Source organism: Olea europaea, unplaced genomic scaffold (genome assembly GCF_002742605.1).
Source record: "Olea europaea var. sylvestris unplaced genomic scaffold, O_europaea_v1 scaffold1439, whole genome shotgun sequence".
Taxonomy (NCBI): Eukaryota; Viridiplantae; Streptophyta; class Magnoliopsida; order Lamiales; family Oleaceae; genus Olea; species Olea europaea.
This window is the reverse complement of record NW_019231930.1, coordinates 1-23950: the sequence shown is the minus strand read 5'-3', so window position 1 is coordinate 23950 and position 23950 is coordinate 1. Positions and strand designations below refer to the sequence as shown.

The 23950-nt window shown below is 36.5% G+C and overlaps 1 protein-coding gene and 1 long non-coding RNA gene across 2 annotated transcripts; both read left to right on the top strand.

Moving 5' to 3' along the window:
- The first annotated feature begins 4200 nt into the window (after nucleotides 1-4200).
- LOC111376035 lies at nucleotides 4201-7498 on the top strand. Its single transcript, XR_002699396.1, has 2 exons — nucleotides 4201-7124; nucleotides 7216-7498. It is a non-coding gene; the product is annotated as an uncharacterized LOC111376035 (long non-coding RNA).
- Nucleotides 7499-16182: 8684 nt separating this feature from the next.
- Nucleotides 16183-20329, top strand: LOC111376034 (calcium-transporting ATPase 12, plasma membrane-type-like). Its single transcript, XM_022998960.1, has one exon. It carries the CDS (start codon nucleotides 16554-16556, stop codon nucleotides 19656-19658), a length of 3105 nt encoding a protein of 1034 aa, XP_022854728.1. The 5' UTR covers nucleotides 16183-16553; the 3' UTR covers nucleotides 19659-20329.
- The last annotated feature ends 3621 nt before the right edge of the window (nucleotides 20330-23950 follow it).

Genomic DNA, 23950 nt, shown 5'->3' with positions numbered 1-23950 from the left:
TGGACTCCAAAACTGTTATCAGTCAAGTGTAAGAACTCCAAGTGATCCTTCACGAAATTCATGCCCAAGGAATGATGTTGAGTTAAACTTTTCAGGTGGCTGCAATTATAGAAAAATTGCTCCACGCGTGGAAAGATTTTAAGAACTATTTGAACACAAACGAAAGGAAATGAACGTCTAAGAGCTCGTTGTTAGACTTCGAATCGAAGAAGACAACAACAGTTTCGAGAAGAAATGGTTCAATCCTGGCGGCTAAAGCCAATGTTGTGAAGCTTGGTCAAAATAGTAAGAACTACAAAAACAAGTCTGGGTCATCTGGTGGCAAAAGAACTTAGCAAGGACCAAAAAGTGGAATTGTCAAGAAGAAATTTCAAGGGAAATGCTTCAATTGTGACAAAGTGGGTCACAAGTCTTCAGAGGGCAGATTACCGAAGAAGAAGAAAGAAGTGAACGTGGTTGACTACATGGCACAAGATGTGTCGGAGTTGAATCTCGTAACAGTCATTTCTGAAGTAAACATGGCGGGTTCAAACCCTAAAGAGTGGTGGATTGACACCGATACTACAAGGCATGTGTGCTCTGATAAAGAGATATTTGATACGTTTGAAGCTGTTGAGAACAAGGAGAAGTTGTTCATGGAAAATTCAGCAACTTTTGAAATCAAGGGTCAAGGAAAAGTGGTTTTGAAGATGACCTCGGGAAAGGAGCTGACTCTCAACAACGTACTTTATGTGCCGAAAATTCGTAAGAATTTAGTGTCCGGGTCGCTTTTGAATAAGCATGGTTTTCGCATTGTTTTTGAGTCAGACAAAGTCATTCTGTCAAAAAGTGGAATGTTTGTCGGAAAATGTTATGTTTCCGACGGTATGTTTAAACTCAATGTAATGGTTGTGAAACCAAAAATAAATAAAGTAAGTTCTTCTGCTTATTTGCTTGAGTCTTCCAATTTGTGGCATGATAGACTAGGACACGTTTACTATGATACTTTACGAAGACTAGTTAACTCTAACTGCATACCTAAGTTAAATAACGATTCCAAACATAAGTGTGAAACTTGAGTTGAAATAAAATTGACAAGGTCATCGTTTAAATCAATTGAACGGAACACAGAACCACTAGATTTAGTTCACAGTGACGTGTGTGATCTAAAACTTGTACAAACAAGAGGTGGCAACAAGTATTTTATTACTTTTGTCGACGATAGCACAAAATACTGCTATGTATATCTACTTAAAAGCAAGGATGAAACTATAGAGAAATTTATTCTCTATAAGAATGAAGTTGAGAATCAACTTAATAAAAATATTAAGGTGCTGCGAAGTGATCGAGGTGGTGAGTATGAAGCACCATTTGCTGAATTCTATGCACAACACGGAATCATACATGAAACCACCGCCCCTTATTCACCGCAACAAAATGGTGTTGCTGAACGAAAAAATCGTACCTTAAAAGAGATGATGAATGCAATGCTCATAAGTTCTGGATTACCTCAAAACATGAGGGGGGGAAACTGTGTTATTAGCAAATTACCTTTTAAATAAGGTGCCCTGAAAGAAATCAGAAAAGATCCCTTATGAGTTATGGAAAGGAATAATGTCAACCTATAAACACTTGCGAGTGTGGGGTGTCTTTCTAAAGTGGCTGTTCCACCACCAAAGAAGGTAAGGATAGGCCCGAAAACTATAGACTGTGTTTTCATTAGCTATGCACAAAATAGCAGTGCGTATCGCTTTCTTGTGTATGATTCAAAAATTTCAGACATACACAAAAACACGATAATGGAATCAAGGAATGCTACATTCTTTGAAGAAGTATTTCCATACAGATTCAAAGAAGAAGCAAGCTCTTCTAAACGAACATATGAGACAATGACTGAAAATAGTCAGAACGAAGAATTAGAAGAGGAGACTGAGGTTAGACGCGGCAAACGGGAAAGGACAGAAAAATTTTATGGTCCCGATTTCTGACGTATATACTAGAAAGTGAACCTCAAAGTTATCAAGAAGCAGTGAATTCCTCAGAAGGAACTCAATGGAAAGAAGCCATTGAAAGTGAAATAGATTCCATACTGTAAAATCATACATGGGAGCTAGTGGATCTTCCTCCAGGAAGCAAACCACTAGACTACAAATGGATTTTCAAAAGGAAAATGAAAGCAGATGGAACTATCGAGAAGTATAAGGCCATATTAGTAATTAAAGACTACAAACAAAGGGAATGCCTTGATTACTTTGATATGTATTCTCCAGTGACGAGAATAACATCTATTATGATGATACTTGTGATTGCCGCTTTGCGAAATCTTGAAGTACATCAAATGGATGTTAAAACTGTCTTTCTAAATGGAGATTTAGAAGAAGAAATTTACATGGAACAACCTGAGGGGTTTTCATCACCAGGACATGAAAAGAAAGTCTATAAACTGGTGAAGTCACTATATGGCTTGAAACAAGTACCAAAACAATGGCATGAAAAAATTGACAATGTCATGATTGAGAGTGGATTTAAAGTCAATGAATGTGACAAATGTGTTTACGTCAAAGACACTAAAGATGGATATGTCATCTTATGTCTTTACGTTGACGACATGTTTATTGTTGGTAGTGACAATAAGATGATTGAATCCACTAAAAATATGTTAAACTCGAGATTTGACATGAAAGATATGGGTTTAACTGATGTTATACTTGGAGTGAAAATCTCAAAAACATAATATGGGCTTGTTCTAAGTCAGTCACATTATGTGGACAAAATTTTAGGAAAATTTCATAAGGATGATATTGGCTTGGCTAGAACACCAATAGATACGAGTCAACATCTGTCTAAAAACAGATGAGAAAGTATCTCTCAAGTAGAATATTCGAGAGTTATCGGAAGTCTAATGTACTTAATGAGTTGTACTAGACCAAACATAGCCTACACAGTCAGTAAACTGAGCAGATACACGAGTAATCTAGGAGTTGATCACTGGAAAGGAATTGTAAGAGTATTAAGGTACTTAAGATATATTCGTGACTATGGACTACATTATACTAGATATTCAGCAGTCATTGAAGGATACGGTGATGCTAATTGGATATCTAATATAAAAGACTCAAAATCCACCAGTGGATATGTGTTCACATTGGGTGGTGCTGCCATATCGTGGAAATCTTATAAGCAAACGGTTATAGCCAGATTTACGATGGAATATGAGTTTATAGCTCTAGATAAATGTGGTGAAGAGGCTGAATGGTTATGCAACTTCTTAGAGGATATTCCAATATGGTCAAAACCTGTGCCAGCAATTTGCATATACTGTGACAGTCAATCGACAATATGAAAGGCACAGAGTAACATATATAATGGTAAGTCTAGACATATACGTCGTAGACACAATACCATAAGACAACTACTCTCAACTGGAGTTATCACTATTGACTATATAAGGTCAAAAGATAACATTGCGGATCCGCTAACCAAAGGGTTAAATAGAGAGTTAGTTATGAAATCATCGAAAGGAATGTGATTTAAGCCCTTGAAAGAATAAGTCATTACAAAGGAAAACCCAACCTAGTTGACTGGAGATCCCAAGATCTAGGTTCAATGGGAAAACCAAACTGTAAAAACTTGATAAAATCACTGTGCGGGTATTACCTCCCGTCCATTCCTATGATGTAACAGTGATGCCCGTAAGGTTGAAGGTTAAGCAATAGACTTTTAATGATTCTTATGCATAATAAATCGAGCCAAGTAATGCGGGTTACTTGTAATAAGAAATCACCTATGTGAGAGAGAAGTGGGGCCGCTTCTAAGAGAATTGTGTGGGGCTCAATTCTTAAGAACTCTCATAGAACCAGGCATATGTTCATGGACAAAACAAACATAATAATGAGAACTGGATTGTCTTAGGAAGAATCCTGTGTGAGGTATATCATCGTTTACACAAATGATAGAACAGTTCAAGGACATCGCGGCCACTGGTCAGCCAATAAAGTAAATATGCTTTCACAAGGGAAGGTTCAAAGGGTAACACCTACCTATCCTATGCAGGATTCAACTGCTGAACTTTATCACCAAGTCTTGTGTCTCACGTTTCGTGTCTCTCCCAATTTTCATTCATGTAGGGGATTGTTGGAAAAAATTGAGTGAGCGGCTCACTTTTGGCACAATTTTCGATCAGACCCGTTGGTCCAATGTGAAATATCAAAGTTGATATGTGTTCTCCTTCGCGAGAACATCGATTTCATGTATTTATTTGCCAAAAATGAAACTCGGGTGAATGAGAAATTAGAGCTCAAAGTTGGTAATTGGAAGTTGGTTTTGTGGGAAAAAATACATTTATCCCACATAGGAAAATCAAGAAAACTTAAACTACTTTATATATGGCTATGCTTTGGACATGTGTAATCATGTGTAGCATAGAGACTCTCTCCACGTGCGCGCGCAGGGGTGCAAATCACGAGCCGAAATGGCCTTCGGGCCTTGAACTTAGGTGCGGGCGCGACCTGTGCACACGAATGTCGGATCGAACAAGGCAAAAATGGCCCCCTCGGAGAGCCCATGTTTTGTCAATTTTTTTTTTTTTTTTTTTTTTGCTTTCTCCAATGACTTTTGAGTTTCTAAACTGCAAAAACTCGCAATGTTTATTCCTAGAACTGAAAAGCTGAAACTCTAGTGGTTAATGTCGTAACTCCAGTGACTCCAATGGACAGGAATCAGTCTATATAAGGGACGCTCACTCCAACAGTTCAATACACGACGAAAATTTCTCTCTGCATACGAAAATATTCTTCCCAGTTTTCCACGCAGTGTCGTTTTTCCCAGTTCCAGTTTCCATACAGTGTAGTTTCTGTTCTCTTCCAGTCACGTGCAATTCGTCGGAGTAGGACCGTGGTGCTCGAATTCTGCTTATTACCGTTGTATCCTGGGAGACAGCCGCTCGAACTGAATCTCCAGCACCTACGGTGAGGGGGCAAAACTGTCTTAAGGAAACTGTGTACGCTCAGGCCTCGATTTGAAATCTGCTGCAGTTTGTGTTTTCTTTCTGTAGATTTATTTCGTTGCAGTTCGTGTAGTTTCTTTGCAGATTCAGTTTATCCTTGCAGTCTCAGTTTCCATTTATTTCTGCAGATTATTTTCGCATCAGTTTCCATTTGTTTTTGCAAATTATTTTTGCATTGCTATTTAATTCATGCAGTTTGTAGTTCTATAGTGTGCAGCTTCCAGATTCATCGTTTACAGTTTTAGCCTGCAGTTAACTTATATTTCTGATTTTATGTTGCTAAACATTTTTTTCCAGCCGCTGGAAAATTCTGAAACGGAATTTTTTTTTGATAAATTGATATCGTTTGCCTTGTGGTTATCAATTTCAATAGTCGGCTATTGCATTTGAATAAAACTTATACAATTGGTTTCATCCACTAGCGACTTGTTTTCCTACATATTTTTGAATTCAGAGTTGAGGCTGTTGTTGTAAAATAATAAAATAAAAAATAAAAAAATCATTCCCTGTCCCACAATATGCTTTTTAGTATTATCAATTTGTGTAACATGCTCTGCTGTAGCTACTTTGGCTTTTCTATAGCTAAGAGGGATTCTCGGTGGGCATAAGCATGGGTTTCTGAGGAGAGGCTTATTTCATTGCTTATGAACAGGGGTTGAACACTTGTTGAGAGATGTGAAATGCTTTCAAGTAACGTCAATTTGGGTTGATTATTTTGTTTGAATAGAATGATGCTATTTACTTCTATTCCTAGACCAATGTCGCTTGTGTCGATACACATGATTTAATTCAGATTTCTCGAGAAGGATCCTTTCATTTACTCTGGTGCATTTAGCAGTAGCTACAGAGCTTGGACATTCCAAAGAGCTCTATCTCATGGCATGTAATTTTGTCAAGGATTATCCTTAAAAGTATGCATCTATAATGTTGTATTATTTATATTAACAATCATTGTTAATCTTGAGAAAGAATATCATGTTATTGCTCTTATTTATTTTCTAAATTTTTTGTTAGTTTTCCACCATAGTTGAGTGTATGACTTAAACTATCAGGGAAATAGGTTATTATGTGAAGAAAGCAACCCTAGTAATTAATACCAACTATTAGGTTTGAACATGATTTTTTCACTCCTAGCAACATTTCTAAATTGTTTAAATTAAGAATATTTAATTTAGTTGACAATAGAGCACAGATGCATTATGATTCTAACCAATAGAATGGAACATAGCTATTATCTTCTTTAGTCATCTATGGAGGTGGCGTGCAAAGTTCTAGGGAGTGAGAGAATATTAGGATTTTTGTCCATAAAAGCTGTTATGCAAATTGGAGCTTATGTTAGAAACCAAATGCAGTGGTTGTGCAAAATATAAAAACACAATTTTCCTATCTGTTATGCAAATTGGAGCTTATGTTAGAAACCAAATGCATTACCTATGTTAAAAAATCTAGGGCACCATACACTGATATAGAAACTTTAGCTCCTAGTCGTTTTTGATTGGTTAATATTGTAAGTTTCTTCAAAGTTCGCATTTAGTTCCCTCCTGAGTTTGACTTTTACTTTATTACATGATTTTCTATGTATATGTATATTTTACTCCAATGTGAGTGTGGGACAATTTAAGAATCATCTGCATTAACACTCTGTACCCTGAGGGCTTGATGCATATTTTTGTAAAAGTCAATGGATTATATTTTAATTATTGTATTTGTACTAATCATGTAACATGCCTCTTAACAATTACCAGCAGACTTTCTTGTGTTTCAATGGGGCTAGCTGTTGAGGCATAAAAGCTGATTTTCTATTTAACGTATAGAATTTCCTGTGTTTGAATGTGGCGTTAGCTGTTGAGGAAGTAATTGTAAATGTTGCAGTGCAGCTGATTGCCATTCACTCAAAATTTATTTCTAATTACTATGCTTCGTGGTGGCTTAAATTTTACATCTAAATACTACGTTAGTTTTAGGGTAATTGATTTTATGCTTCAAATGAAGCTATCACAAAAATGTTTCTGCTTGTTTTTTATGTTTGAAGTTCATTAGTTTTAAGGATTTTTAGAAAAAGCTAACTGCTTGTTACTATAGAAAGTCTTTTTACGAAGATGGTAAGCCCATAATGAACAGTACAGCTGCAAATTTGAAGGTTTGAACTTTATTTCTGATCTTTATGGTGATGATGAGTACCATTATTATAAATCGTGCTGATTATAATGATAACTATACAATTTCGACAGTTTCGCATTTATGCTGCACTTCATGATCCCTTCAATGGGGAAGTAAATGAAGGATTGGAATGATGAAAGATGGAAGATTTCAGTGAAGGATTAAGGTGTAAAATGGAAGATGCTAGCATAGAAATGTTGATATGGAAGTCGTTGAAGTTAATTTTGTACTAAAACCGGCTTATTTGATGAAGCTATTGAATTTTATTTTATTGATGTGTTCTAGTTCATTTTTGTGTAGATTAAAAAATTTGTAATGAAGTTATTATCAATGTTGTTGATTAACTTGTGTAAATTGTTTTTGTGTGTGTGTGTGTTACCTATGTAATGGTCAAACAACATTATAAAAAAGAGAGATAGAGAGACATATGGCAACGGTCAAAATATGTTGCAAAAACTAAGGATATAAGTATAGGCAACACGTAAAAATAGTTGGAAAAAGGTCATTCTCAACATTCAAAGAACGCTGCAAAAAGGTTTTTCGCAACGTTCAAGAAACGTTGCCCTATCCTTATACTCTATGGCAATATCTAGATTTGCAAGATACGCCTGAGTGCTGCAAAAGGTTTATGGCAACATTTTTCGAACGTTGCAAAATACAGTTTTTGGAGTAGTTTCAATGAGAGATATTGTGAAGATCCATTAAATCAATCCTTGAGTTTGATTTTCAACGTCAGCTAAATTAGTCATCTCATACAAAGTTGATATGTTGGAATATTTATTCTCACTTTGACGCGATACATTTTTCCGGTGGTTCGATTAAGATAAACGTCTTGAGTTAATGGCCAGGAGAATCAATAGTGGTGTGCAAAGGATTGGAGATTTGATTAATTGGAGAGAATGCTTAGAATCAAAGCTGGATTTAGCGAATTTGCGAGTGGATATGTAGAATCAAACTAATGTGCCTAAAGTTAGTTATGGACACTACATAGATGGTATTCAATAGTAAGAGTACGGTCCTTTTGAGAAGGCTTATGGTTCAAGTGCTGGAACTACAATGATCTTGTTTATTAACTATCACTGTCAGCTGGTCGGATATAACTATGATAATGTTGGGTCGACATAACTAAAATTGCCAACTTGTCGAGCGTGTTGCGCTAATTGCTTTTCAAGTTGGGATCGAGTCAAAATAGGAAACAAAATCTTTCTCGTCCAATTAGCTATGCAATAGCACACGTCAATTTTTTGCTTGCTGCTGGACAATTTCTTACGTTCATGGGGTGTTCCTTGTGATTGCAAAGGCTCAAGTTTGCTTTCGTGTTTCACTTTAGTTTTCTCCTATGAATTATTTCACAGGTCTTTACAGTCCCATGTGACTTTTTCCCCAAAAATGAACCATTCACCCCACATGCTGTGTCTTGTCTGTACCCACCCTGTGAAGATCGAACTTGTACACAGCGTGGTTGTTCTCCTATTGTTCTGTTTGAGCTATTTCCTATTTTTACCTTTGGTCATTCATGTTTAAATTCTTTATACTTCGATCTTTGTTGTCCGCATTCATCTGTATTCGGTCTGCAAGTTCCGAAAGCTTTCAATTAAGTCCCGAAAAATGTTCGGTTTAACTTCTGAAACTTGTGATTCTCTTCCGATTTCTATCTTACTTCTCCTCATTGATCACGTGCAATTCCGTTGATCTACATTTGCTCTAAATCAACACCAGTTAAGCACTAACACGTCTTTTTTTCGCTCCAATTGTATCCAAGTCTTTTCGTACAATTTACATATTTACGCTAAATTAGGTGGATACTCCCTCAATTCGTAATTATTCATCAACTTTAAAAGCTCAAATAAACGTGTAAAACACCCTTACAGAGCACGTGAATTTCAATACCATTTTCATGTATGACTATAATAAAATGAAATACTAGGTTTCCTTTTACAGGACAAAGAGTTTAAACATAGGGGAACTTCTAACAGTTTTGCTGTTTTACTAGGAACCCCTCACAGTAAGTGGGTCCCATGCAGGACCCACTTATTGGCCAGAAATCCACCCACCACCAATGATGTGAGTGGTCGGTAGCTACCTTGGACGCGGAGCTCGGTCCAATTTTTAACGCATCACAAATTAGTTGAAATTGTGTGATTAAAAAGAATGAAGGAATTATGGACTCGTGTAAAATTATTTTATATAGAGAATTTATATTGAAAATATGTTTGAGAAAAACGAGTTTTAGAAAATAGGCATCAAACAAGGACTAAATCTAATTAATCGGAACTTAAAAAACATAGTTTAAATCAAGCTCTATTGTTAATTCTATTTCTCTTAAAGTATGTCTTTATTCCACATGTCAATATTGCTTAAGTGCTGAGAGAACTCGACTCCTTCAAGTTAGGTTACGATGTACTTTCTTTTCCTTAGCGGTTGGACAGTTAGACTGAATAAGGATTATGGACAGAATATTTATGATTTCTTCGTCCATTAATAATAGATTTGGCAAGAGACAGAGAAAAATGAATGGCGATGCAGGCGATGCGCCACCGCTTCTGGGGTTTTGTGAGGGTGGAGCTACTAAAATCAAGAAGCGCTCTATATAGGCCAGTACCATAATCAGTGGCTGAATGGAATTTGGTTGCCATTGTTAGTTCTTTCTAAACTCGCAGAAATGGAGGAATGAATTCTTGCGTAAGAAAGATTGTCATTCGATAACGTTTATGTCATGATGATTTATAATCAATTTGGGCGGCAAAGGGAAGTTTCTTGGTAGTTTCCATGTATATATATAAAATTAACGGCCGACGTGATCTGAACTCATCCATTGTGCGAAAGTGAACAGTTGACAATTGTAATCTATTCAGCATTGAGTTCCATTTAGTTAATATAGCATAGCAAGAACATGTTTGTTTGTTAGTTAAAAAAGCTGCATGTGTTCATACAAATGATCATAAATAATTCACGCATAGAAAAAAGAATTATTTCCAGGAAGGAATTTAGAAGTTATGGCCATATATAATTCCTGAAAGATCGGAGAGGAAGGTATTTTCCAACCTAACATTGGGATATACTATTACTTCACGACAAGTACAAACGTTTTTTCCCCTTTAGACCTATTTTTTTATGGACGGAAGGAATTTCCTACCAACCATGCTATGCTGCCGCTCTACATTTGGAGGCATTTTTTATTTACGCGGATTCCATACACATGTGAACATTGGTCAATGATCGTATCAAACAAGACTGACAACTCAGCTTAATTCATTCCATAGCCAAGGGGCCATTAGCCATGGAGCCACGGCTTCTCTTTTTTGATTTTATTTTTAGTAAAGTTGACTATGATTTTTGAGAAGTTAAAAACTTTTTTGAAAATTAAAAGATGCTTTTCGACTCGTTTGATTAATTTTGTAAAAGTATTTCTTTTAATCTAATTAGAAGAGTTTTTAGGGAAATTTTTTTTTTACCGTTTCTTGGATTATGTAGCTAACATCAAATATCTTGAAAATAAGCCTTAATTTGTTGCCGTTTCTTGGATTGTTAAATTCCTTTAAGATCAAATATGAATTCCTATAAGACCAACAACGTTATAATGGATTGAGTGGTTGTCAATTGACAAAAATATTTACATATATTGTGCATAGATGAGATAAGAAGAGATCTTCTTACGCATATTGTTTGTAATAAAAAAAGTTGTAAAACGAGAAGAGACAGAATAGCATACGGCTATACTTAAGTTGGTTACGACTCAATCAAGATGTGCAGGCATGTTCTTGGAAGATTACTAGATGTATCAGTTAGGAAATATAACAAGTATTATTCACATGTGAGCAGAGTGGAATAAGAGGATATAAATTGAAGTGACCTGCATGAGAACTAGAGAAGGCTCATTTCATTTAACACTTGTGTGACATTGCTAAAAGTTGGTGGAACCCATAAAATGTGTGGGAAAAAAGAAAATAAAAATTGTGGGTTCGATGAAATATAAGGTTAAAAATGAAGTTTGACCAATTTTTTAGCAAACAAAAATTATAACAAACCAGTACTTAGTTGAACTGGATTATACAAATACAGAAGATAAGAGGTAAAGAGACAACTGGTGCAATCTACACAAGTGGTCTATAGAATCCATAGGATAATAGGAGTGGGATGACAAGGCAATTAATACGAAGTTCATTAAAGACATAGAAAAGACATGGTGATAGCAGAGTCACGAATCGAATAAGAACAAGTGCGAGGTTGTAAGAAAAAACGATACTAAAGGTGTTGGAATATAATAAGCTATAATAGAAGAAAGCTGTGACTTTAAGAAGTCCATAGATGGATGAGGCTTCTAGATGGGTTACAAACGTGAATACACGATCATTACAATGTAGTTGAAGAATTGTTGGGAAATTTTGGTGGGATTAAGTGGCTGCCAACTACCCTTCTCTGGGAAAATGATGCTTAGAAGTTTATCAATCGAGAACATGCATGTTTGGTTGTTTTGTAACTAAGATCAACCTTGAATGATATTATAGAATTTATTATTGACTTGTGAAATTTTTTTTCGTAGAATACTAAAATGAAGTTTCTTCTTCTTGTCTCAAAACTAAACTACTGATTTTTATCCAGCTTTTGTGTGTCTCGCACTCAAGATGAGTTCAATATTCTCTCATTTAAATTGAAAATAATTTTCTTGCTCCAATCAAGATCACGCATGTAAAGTTTTGCATTTTTGTCTAAGTTTGAATGATGTTTGTTGAAGAATATTCAAATATTGTTTCTTATTTCTCTCGTTCGCACCCATCCATTGACGTTTTACCCCCGTTCCATACTTCAGAAATACTTTAACTGATGCGAGTATTTTCTCCCTCAGATGGGTAGACTTGGAAAAAGTATATGGAAATGTTTTAGACAGTATTTACTAGGTTGTCTCTTTGGTTTCATCTTTCTCACCTAATCTATTGTGGAACTTAACAGCAAGTCATTTTCCTATGTGGTGCTTAATTTCCAATTCGTGGCCCGTTCCCAAAACGTGGGAGAAATTTGTGTTGCATCTACAGTTTCACTTCTACCTGGTCTACACTCGAATTGACACATATACACTGTAATTAGTCTCTATTCAGTCCGTCTTTGATCTTACTACGAAGTATGTCTACACATTTCAATATAAAACACATTTCAGCCCTCCGAAATGGAAAAACCGAACAAGGCTTGGGAGGAAAAAGTAGACTACTTTAAATTATGAAGCGCAAGTAGTGCTCAACTTTGGGACCTTGTGTCTCCACTTGTTCATGCTTCTTGCATAATTGTCAAATGTCACCTTTTAAATAATTGCATCTAATTTCTAGGTCAATGTCTATCATGCAATTAAGGGGTTGTTTGATAAAAAATTTATCAAATTTTAATACAAGTTGATGATATGTGTACTTAAAATTGAAATCGTTTAAAGTTGCGAGTCTCGTGAAATTTGTTCAGTTAAGAAATTGATGACATTTCAACAAAAATTTATCAACCCATTCATTGTCATAGACAATGCAAGGTACAATTCAAGTTGCAAACATTGACTAACAGAGTCTATTATGCAATTTCATTTGGTTTATTGCAGGAAATTGCCAAGAACTTCCGCTCTGATTGTTTTTAATGTCTTTGGTCATGTTTTCAATTAATAAATAGGAAAAGCGACATGATAGACTTTTGAATTTTTAGCGATATTTTACACCGTCACTATACTTTAAAAAAATAAAAATAAATAAATAAATAATTAGATTATTGAACTTCAATGGTTGTTGCATTGGGTCACATGTTGTAGTTGACAAGAATACTTTCGATGACATCCCTTGTAACAATATGATATTAATCTTGAAATTGTTACTCCAAAGTTCTTTCATATATGAGGTAAATATTTTTTTAAGTGTTTATTACGTTTTTTCCTTGTTATTTAAGTTCAATTACCCAACTGATATCAGAAACGGAAGTTAAAGTTTTATTTCCACAAAATGAAAGCGATATGTACAAGAAATTAGCTTATTTTCTTGCAGATTTAATAAGCTGACGTGAAATGAAAGTAAATTCATCCACCATTGATAAGATGGGCCATTGTTAAATATTCAAGTCTGGAATTTTACGCAGCCGTGCGTGCCGGGTCTGGTCCTCTAACCTTGTAATTGGTATTAGAGGTAATTACAATGGTGACTCAACCTTTCAATTTTTTTGTAGTTTTATCCCAATTTTTTATTTATTGCACCAATGACCTCAAACTTTTTGATGTTTATGTCCATATGCCTGTTAATGGACCAAAAGTTAACGATCTGACCCTATTTTGACCAATTCTAAAACGACAAATGGTAAAACGTAAAATATAAATTTTTTATTTTGCCCTTTTAAAATTGGTTAAAATGCGATCAAACCATTGGCTTTTGGTCAACCGACGAACATATGAAAGTAAAATTCTATCTTCAACATTGGCTTGCTTCCAGCGGCAGGGTGGAGAATTCGATTCCTGGTGGGAACCTGCTGCCAAATATTTGGTATGGAACAATTACTGTGGAGGATGGTCTCTTGTGCGCAGAAGTGTACGGTCAATGGGGGAACCTGTAATCCAGTTGAGGTATAAACCGCGGTTTACCCCCTCCAAAGTTCAAGGGGCATGGGTCTTGGAGGTCTAAGATTTAGTCTGGTGTAAGATGGAATACCTGGATATCAAAAAATAAAAAATAAATAAAATTCTATCTTACACAAGTTAAAGGTTTGAATTGTGAGTGCAATAAATGAAATGTTATGATAAAAGCTGTAAAAAGTTGGAAGGATTGGGAAAGCAGCTTTAATTATCACTTGAAATTATTCAAATATGCTTTGGTTTTCTATGAAGGTTTGTTGGACAAACCTTTTAGTAAAATTTTTAATATATTTTTTGATAAAAGTTAATTAAATATATAGTTGAAAAGTCGATAAAAATTACAAGTCTAGTGAAATTTGGAGTTAAAATTAATTTTGACCGATTGATCAAACATAAATTTTGGGTTTGGTTCGATGTTCGACTAAATTGACTATTTGGTATAAATTTATATTTTTAAATGAAATAGTTTTGTCATTATTGAATATTTATTCTTAGGGCACTTTTTGATGTGCAATACTAAACATAAATTTAAAAAAAAAAAAAAAAAAAAAAAAAAAAAAGAAGATATTTACTCTTCTTTTAAAAAAAAAAAAAATTATGTCTTAGTCCAGAATATTCAGCAAGTAGTTACGTAATGAAACACAAATTAACTAGGTAGGTGAAAAAGCTTCTTTTTGATTTTGTGGATACACAAAGTAAATTTACTTTGTAATGTCAAGATTGTGTTTTAATTGAGTTCAACTTTTAAATACACCTATTACCATTCGAAACATGTTTGCTAAGCTTTAAAAGGGCAACTTTGCTTTTGTAATAAACTTTTCTTATGAATGCTTATATGCAACAAAAACAAGACACGTACGGCACATTTGACTGTTGCTTATGGATTATAACAAGAGCAAAAATATAAAATGCATTTGAAAATAGCTTTGGGCGGTGTAGCCTGCAACAACTTGTCGCGCTGTCATGGCTCCATATGTAATAACTAGATCCAATTTTTCGACTCTTGACTGAGTTAATTTCAATCGTCTACTTCAAATTTATATGATTCGGGTTGCTATACTTTAATTTTGGTCTTATTTAGGTAAACTCATTCAATTTCGTACATTGCTTTAACTATGGACAATGAAGTGGTCCCTACATGATAATAAAGGTCGAACCCCAACCTTGATAGCTCCCACCGTTCCGCCTCTAGAACTTTGTGAGGGAGGTAAATCGCGGGATGTGCCTCAACAGGACAGAGAACAAGAGCTGCATGTACACTGCTCCTACAAGGAGTCCAATTCCGCGTTTCAGGAATCGAACCCCCACACTGCGATTGTCTACAAGGCGTGAGATAACCTCACTCCTGTCCTTTGCACCACTAGGTTATGTCTCGGAGGGTAGTCCCTACATGATAATAGAGACCCTAAGGGGCTGCAAAAAATTATGAATGGGAAGTACGAAATAATTTTCCACATTAAAATTGTGGAATGAAAGTAACCCAAAATGTAGGTTTTTAAGTCGTGTTACTTTTTTCAAGTATTATTATTACTTTTTTTAATAATTGTTAGTGTTTAATGACCGCGTTAGAGTTTGGCAAGAAATTGAATAAAGTGGCCTAAACTGAGATAAATTATAATGACTCAACTAACACAAAATTAATCTATGGCAATCCAATTGATATAAATTGAAGTACATTTCAATTGAAAATTACGGATTTTAGTAGGTTGTACTTAAAAGAAAAGATACGTTAAAATACAGAACAACGCATTAAAGGTCCATTTTGCAAGACTTTTACAAAGTCAAAAACTATTTTTAAGACTATGAAACTACTTTTGAATTTATTTGGATAAATTTTTTAAGTATTTTGTTCGATTAAAAGATCTTTTAGAAAAAAATCAACTTGAAGTCACTTCCTAAGGAAGCTCTTCTATTGTCAATTTCATTGTACTCAAAAAGTTTTCTAAAAACGTTACCTTAGTGTGTGTAAATTATTTTTCAAAGAGCTATCTCTTTCGGAAGAGTTTTAGAGAAAGAATCATTTGGTAAATTTATTTTTTTTCCCCTAAAAACTCTTCTAATTAGATTAAAAGAAATACTTTTACAAAATTAATCAAACGAGTCGAAAAACATCTTTTAATTTTCAAAAAAGTTTTTAACTTCTCAAAAATCATAGTCAACTTTACTAAAAATAAAAGCAAAAAAGAGAAGCCGTGGGTCCGTGCCAAATGGCCCCGCTAGGGAATGAATTAAGCTGAGTTGTCAGTCTTGTTTGATACGATCATTGACCAATGTTCACATGTGTATGGAATCCGCGTAAATAAAAAATGCCTCCAAATGTAGAGCGGCAGCATAGCATGGTTGGTAGGAAATTCCTTCCGTCCATAAAAAAATAGGTCTAAAGGGGAAAAAACGTTTGTACTTGTCGTGAAGTAATAGTATATCCCAATGTTAGGCTGGAAAAAAATACCTTCCTCTCCGATCTTTCAGGAATTATATATGGCCATAACTTCTAAATTCCTTCCTGGAAATAATTCTGTTTTCTCTGCGTGAATTATTTATGATCATTTGTATGAACAAACATGTTCTTGCTCTGCTATATTAACTAAATGGAACTCAATGCTGAATAGATTACAATTGTCAACTGTTCGCTTTCGTTCAATGAATGAGTTCAGATCACGTCGGCCGTTAATTTTATATACATACATGGAAGCTACCAAGAAACTTCCCTTTGCCGCCCAAATTGATTATAAATCATCGTGACATAAACGTTATTGAATGACAATCTTTCTTACGCAAGAATTCATTCCTCCATTTCTGCGAGTTTAGAGAGAACTAACAATGGCAACCAAATTCCATTCAGCTACTGATTATGGTAGTGGCCTATATAGAGCGCTTCTTGATTTTAGTAGCTCCACCCTCACAAAACCCCAGAAGCGGTGGCGCATTGCCTGTATCGCCATTCATTTTTCTCTGTCTCTTGCCAAATCTATTATTAATGGACGAAGAAATCATAAATATTCTGAAATTTCAGGCTCTACTTCTCACACTGTTCTTGAAATTGATACAGTCAGTAGCTTGGATCTGTCATCCAGTACAAATTTAGTGCCTGAATCTTGTTTTCCCATCGTTGATCAAACAAAACTCAGAGATATGGTGAAGAACAAAAGCATGGACGAACTCCGACAATTTGACGGCGTTGATGGCATTGCCAAGCTTCTGAAAACTGATTTAGAAAATGGAATTCCTGGAGACGAAGATGATACGAAGAAACGGAGGACTGCATTTGGTTCGAATACGTACCAAACCCTGCCTCCCAAAGGGCTAATGTATTTCGTGGTCGAGGCATTTAAGGATACAACCATTATCATCCTTCTTGCCTGCGCAGCTCTATCTCTTGCATTTGGTATTAGAGAACACGGGATTCAAGAAGGATGGTACGAGGGTGGCAGCATATGTGTAGCTGTTTTTTTAGTTGTTGTAGTATCTGCAGCTAGCAATTTCAGACAGGAAAGACAATTTGACAAGCTATCGAAAATAAGTAGCAATATCAATATTGATGTTGTTAGAGATGGGAGGAGGCAGAAGATATCAATCTTCAACGTCGCAGTTGGGGATGTAGTTTTCTTGACGATTGGTGATCAAATTCCAGCAGATGGTCTATTCATCGACGGACATTCCTTTCAAGTGGACGAATCGAGCTTGACAGGAGAGAGTGATCATGTGGAAGTCGATTCCAAGCATAATCCATTCCTGATGTCGGGTTCAAAAGTGGCCAACGGATATTCACGAATGCTAGTGATATCAGTCGGAATGAACACGGCCTGGGGAAAGATGATGAGTTCGATAACAAAAGATTCTAACGAGCAGACTCCATTACAGGAGCGCCTGAACAAATTGACGACCTCAATCGGGAAGGTAGGACTTTCTGTAGCTTTCCTGGTTCTTGTAGTCATGTTGATTCGTTATTTCACTGGAAATACCGAAGATGAAAATGGAAATCAAGAATATAATGGAACAAGAACAGATTTAAATGATATTTTCAATTCTGTTCTTCGAATTATATCAACCGCTGTTACCATTGTGGTTGTCGCAATTCCAGAGGGGCTCCCGCTGGCTGTCACCCTAACACTTGCATATTCAATGAAGAGAATGATGGCTGATCAGGCAATGGTCAGGAACTTATCGGGCTGTGAAACAATGGGATCAGCAACAGTTATTTGCACAGACAAGACGGGGACATTGACAATGAATCAAATGAAAGTCACTAAGTTTTGGCTCGGCCATGACAACATGGAGGAAGATCAATATTCTCAGGCTATTGCCCTGGATCTCCAGGAACTATTCCACCAGGGAATCGGTTTCAACACAACAGGGAGCATTTATAAACCGAAATCAGAATCTATAATCGAGTATTCTGGCAGTCCAACTGAGAAGGCAATTCTCTCGTGGGCCGTCCAGGATTTGCATATGGATATTGAGAAGCTGAAGCAAAATTATACGATTATTCATGTTGAAACTTTCAATTCGGAGAAGAAGCGAAGTGGAATTCTGATTAAGAAAAAGGTTGATAATACCAACCATGTGCACTGGAAAGGAGCTGCAGAAATGGTGTTAGCAATGTGTACACATTATTATCAGGGTACAGGAGAAGTTAAGAGCATAACTGAAAATGAAAGGTCGCAATTTGAAAATATAATCCAGGGAATGTCAGCAAGTAGCCTCCGGTGCATTGCATTTGCTTATAAGCAAATTGAACCAGAAAAAGTTCAGTGTGACGAAGATGATTTGACCTTACTTGGGATAGTCGGCCTAAAGGATCCCTGCAGACCAGGTGCAAAAAAGGCTATCGAATCTTGCAGAATGGCTGGAGTGCAAATCAAGATGATCACAGGAGATAATGTGTTTACAGCAAAGGCAATAGCCACAGAATGTGGGATACTTTCATCTGATCAAGAACATGGTGTTGGCGAAGTTATAGAAGGCTCCGAGTTCAGAAACTACACACCAGAGGAGAGATTTCTCAAGGTCAATAAAATTCGTGTAATGGCGAGGTCTTCCCCAATGGACAAGCTTATGATGGTGCAATGCTTGAAGCTGAAAGGTCATGTGGTAGCCGTTACTGGAGATGGAACAAATGATGCACCAGCACTAAAAGAAGCTGATGTAGGCCTTTCCATGGGAATTCAAGGCACTGAAGTAGCCAAAGAAAGTTCGGATATCGTTATCTTGGACGATGATTTTGCATCCGTGGCAACCGTATTGAAATGGGGTCGATGCGTTTATAACAATATCCAAAAATTTATTCAATTTCAACTCACTGTCAATGTTGCAGCCCTTGTTATCAATTTCATTGCAGCTGTTTCAGCTGGTGATGTTCCCCTAACTACGGTGCAACTCCTATGGGTGAACCTCATAATGGATACACTGGGGGCTCTTGCACTTGCTACAGAAAGACCAACAGATGAGCTTATGCATAATCCCCCGGTCGGTCGAACCGAGCCTCTAATCACAAAGATTATGTGGAGAAACCTCTTGGCACAGGCTATATACCAAATTGCCGTACTCTTAACCTTTCAATTTAAAGGTAAATCAATCTTTAATGTGGAGGAGAAGGTAAAGGACACATTGATTTTCAACACATTTGTGCTTTGCCAAGTTTTCAATGAATTTAATTCAAGAAATTTGGAGAAGAAGAATGTGTTTAAAGGGATTCATAAGAATGGACTGTTTCTTGGAATCATTGCAGTAACTCTTATTCTACAGGTTGTGATGGTAGAGTTTTTAAAGAAATTTGCTGATACGGTGAGTTTGAATTGGGTTCAATGGGGAATTTGTATTTTGCTTGCAGCTTTTACATGGCCACTTGGTTGGATTGTGAAGTGCATTCCAGTTCCTAAAATGCCATTTCTAAGTTACTTCAAATTTTCACATACAACTACATGATTTTACTCTGCCGGAGGGCATATAAAGCTTGCGTCTGTGGGCAGAAAAAAGCACCACGAAATAATGGAGATTAAGATTGAGATTTTGGAACTTGGATGGCAAAGATTTTGTTGGACTGCGTCGAGCCTAATTATAGAAGTTTATTTTGTAGTCATGGCTTTTGAGTATATGTTCATGTATTAGGTCACTCATATTCTTACAATATAAAGAATTTATTAGGGGGCCCTTTTTGTGTGCAAGATGTGTGCGAGAAAATGATAGCGAAAATCTGTCAGAGTAAGTGGATTTAGCTCTCACGTCGAGGGCCAACCATTAAAAATCTTCACGTTTTATGCTCGTTTTTGTGTGCAAGATGTGTGTGAGGAAATGATAGCGAAAATCTGTCAGAATAAGTGGATTTAGCTCTCACGTTGAGGGCCGGCCACAATAAATCTTCGCGTGCTATGCTCGTTTTTGGGTTCTTTTTGACGAACGGGCTGTAGGAGTATTGGAACATATGGGCATCAGCAGATCAGCCAGCCCAGCTCAAATGATTTAGGCGCCAAATTTAGTTAGAAGTTAGCTGTGTATTAGCTGTGTACAGCTGTATTAGTTGATAGTTTTTTTCTATTTATACTCACCTATGTACTGAACGATTGAATTGAATGAGAATGCTTTCCATTTTACAGATTCTTCTTTTCTTCAATATGGTATCAGAGCAACTTGCTTCCTCATCGCCATAACTCTGTCATTTTTTTTGATACAGCTTCTTTTACATCTCCATGGCAGAAGCTAAATTTCGTAATCAGTCATCTAAATCATCATCAATAAGCAATTCCACTATTGATGATGGATCAAATCGTCTTTTTCTTCATCACCCCTTTTGTGTTGAAAATGAAGAAAAGAAATCCGATCTTGGATCTAATCGGCGAGTAAATCATGGTGCAGTCAATCAAGTTTCTGACTCATTTCCAGAACAAGCCGGTAGTAATGTTGAGAAATTTCTGCAAACCCTGAATCATAATCAATACCAGCAGTTGATGAAGATGCTGAGCAATTATCGCACAAATGCAAAGACCAGTACTGAGATAGGCAAAAATAAGTCTAATCACATCTCAGGTACTTGTTTCTCTGTATCTTTCAATCCAATGTTGAATTCTGATACATACTAGGTAATGGATTCTGGAGCCACAAGCCATGCATGCTTCAATCGGTCAGCCTTTCATACATTAAGACCAATCAAGAATGCCCACGTCACACTGCCAAATCATGAAAGAATACCTGTGAATTTCAATGGGACAGTGAAGATAACTCCTGAATTGGTCCTTGAGGATGTGTTGTATGTTCCTCAATTTAAGTTCAACCTTTTGTCTATCAGTTCATTGACTAGGAATTCATCTATCAATGTCACTTTTCTCCCTGATTGCTGTACTATTCAGAATTTGGACAACATGAAGGTGATTGGCAAGTGTAATAGAGTGGATGGTCTCTATATATTGGATGCTGCATCATATAAGTCTATGTTAAGTGGCTGTAAGAATTCTGTATGCTCTATTGTAAATAATGTGACCTCACATACTTGGCATCAAAGGCTTGGTCATTTATCCTTTCAAAGGTTAGACATGATGAAAGAACAGTTGAAAATTACACGTAGTGGTTACAAAGATTTCAATGCAACTCCATGTGATATTCGTCCTTTGGCAAAACAGAGGAGACAGTCATTTGTATCTAACAACCATTTATCTAAGAATGCCTTTGACTTGATACATTGTGACACCTGGGGTCCATACCATGTCCCAACATGTTCTGGCCACAGATTCTTTTTGACATTGGTCGATGATTGTACGCGTTTTACATGGGTCTATCTGATGAAGCATAAATCAGATGCAAAATCTATCATTCCCAGGTTCTTTGCGCTCATTGAAACTCAGTTTCATACAGTCATTAAAAAGTTTAGATCTGATCATGCTCTAGAGCTTCGTTTTACTGAATTTTTTGCCTCAAAAGGTGTCATACATCAATATTCTTGTGTTGAAAGGCCTCAGCAAAACTCAGTTGTAGAAAGGAAACATCAACACCTTCTCAATGTGGCACGAGCACTATTCTTTCAGTCAAGAGTGCCTATTCAATTCTGGGGCGACTGTGTCCTTACTGCTACCTTTCTAATCAATAGAACTCCATCTCCAATCCTCAAGAATATGACCCCATTCTCTTTGCTATATGGAACTCCATTCGACTACACTTCGCTCAGGGTGTTTGGAAGCCGTTGCTTTGCATCAACACTTCCTTCTCATAGAAACAAATTCTATCCTAGAGCCAAAGCCTGTGTTTTCCTTGGTTACCCTCCAGGTATTAAAGGGTATAAACTTTATGATATATCCTCTAAATCATTCCTTATTTCCAGGGATGTGGTATTCCATGAAAAATATTTCCCTTTCCATTCTATGACTCCAACATCAGAATTGATAGATCCCTTCCCTCATATTGTATTACCACACATTACATCTGATCCATACATCCATCATTCCACCTTAGATTCACATACTTCTGTCAGCAATGACAATTCGATTGAACATAATAATTCACCTGTCATTGAACAATCTTCCAATTCTACCTCTGATTGTAGTCAAAGGCCTGATTGCAATCAGCCTTCGCACTTTGTACCTAGAAGAACAACTAGGGTGAGTAAACTTCCATCTTACCTCCGTGAATTTCACTGCAATCTGCTTACAAACCAATCACCTCCTAATAATAACTCCGTTTATCCTTTGTCCAATTATCTCTCATATAAATCCTTTTCTCACCCACATAAAACATTTCTACTCAATGTTTCTTCAAATACTGAACCATAGTTTTACCACCAGGCAGTTGCATCTAATCACTGGAGGGAAGCAATGATGTCTGAATTGGCAGCCATGGAATTAAACAAAACTTGGACCATAACCAGTTTGCCCAAGGGAAAGCATTCAATTGGCTGTAAATGGGTTTATAAAATCAAATATGGACCTGATGGAAGTGTAGACAGGTATAAAGCATGTTTGGTAGCCAAAGGTTATACCCAACAAGAAGGATTGGATTTTATTGACACTTTTTCACCTGTTGCTAAGTTGGTCACTGTCAAAATGTTACTTGCTGTTGCAGCCATTAATCAATGGCATCTTGTTCAATTGGATGTCAATAATGCATTTTTGAATGGTGATCTTTTTGAGGAGATTTATATGGATTTACCTCAGGGGTATTCAAATGTGATTATTGATGCCATCAAAGGAGGTAAACCAGTTTGTAAGCTCCACAAGTCCATTTATGGTCTTCGGCAGGCTTCTAGGCAATGGTTTTCCAAGTTTTCCCATGCTCTCATTACACACGGTTTCCATCAATCCAAGACCGATTATTCCCTATTTACAAAGGGTTCAGGCTCTTCATTTGTTGCCTTGCTGGTCTATGTCGATGATATTATCATCACAGGTTCAGATCTCAATGCCATTGCCTCTCTAAAATCATTTCTACATAGTCAGTTCAAACTTAAGGACTTGGGAAAATTGAAGTACTTTCTTGGTTTGGAAATAGCAAGATCACATAAAGGAATATGTTTGTCTCAAAGGAATTATACATTGCAGTTGCTGGAGGATACAGGGTTTTTGGCCTGCAAGCTTGCCCCTTTGACTATGGATCCTAAGATTCGTTTAAACTCAGTTGATGGTGATTTACTATCTGACACAGTAGCTTCATCCTATCGTAGACTTGTTGGCCGCTTGCTCTACTTAACTATCTCACGCCCAGACATCACTTTTACTGTACACAAACTTAGTCAGTTTGTCTCCAAACCTCGACAACCACACCTTGATGCAGCTTATCATCTTTTGCAGTTCCTTAAGTCAGCCCCAGGCCAAGGTTTGTTCTTTTCAGCCTCCTCTTCACTGCAACTACGTGCGTTTGCTGATGCGGATTGGGGTTCTTGTCCTGATTCGAGGAAATCTATCACTGGACTATGTGTATTTCTTGGTGACTCTCTTGTTTCATGGAAGGCTAAGAAGCAACAGACTGTTTCCAGATCATCTGCGGAAGCTGAATATCGAGCACTAGCAGCCACTGCCAGTGAGTTAACATGGATGCATCAGTTGCTCCTGGATCTACAGATTTCTCCATGATCTCCAGCTCTGATTTTTTGTGATAACCAGGCTGCAATCCACATTGCAAGCAATCCTATCTTCCATGAACGAACAAAACACCTCGAGATTGATAGTCATTTTGTTCGTGATAAGGTGGTTGATGGTTTCATCAAATTATTGCCTGTACGTTCTCATCACCAGTTG

Coding starts and splice junctions, on each gene's coding strand:
- LOC111376034 (XM_022998960.1), top strand. CDS start 16,554: ATGGCAACCAAATTCCATTCAGCTACTGATTATGGTAGTGGCCTATAT.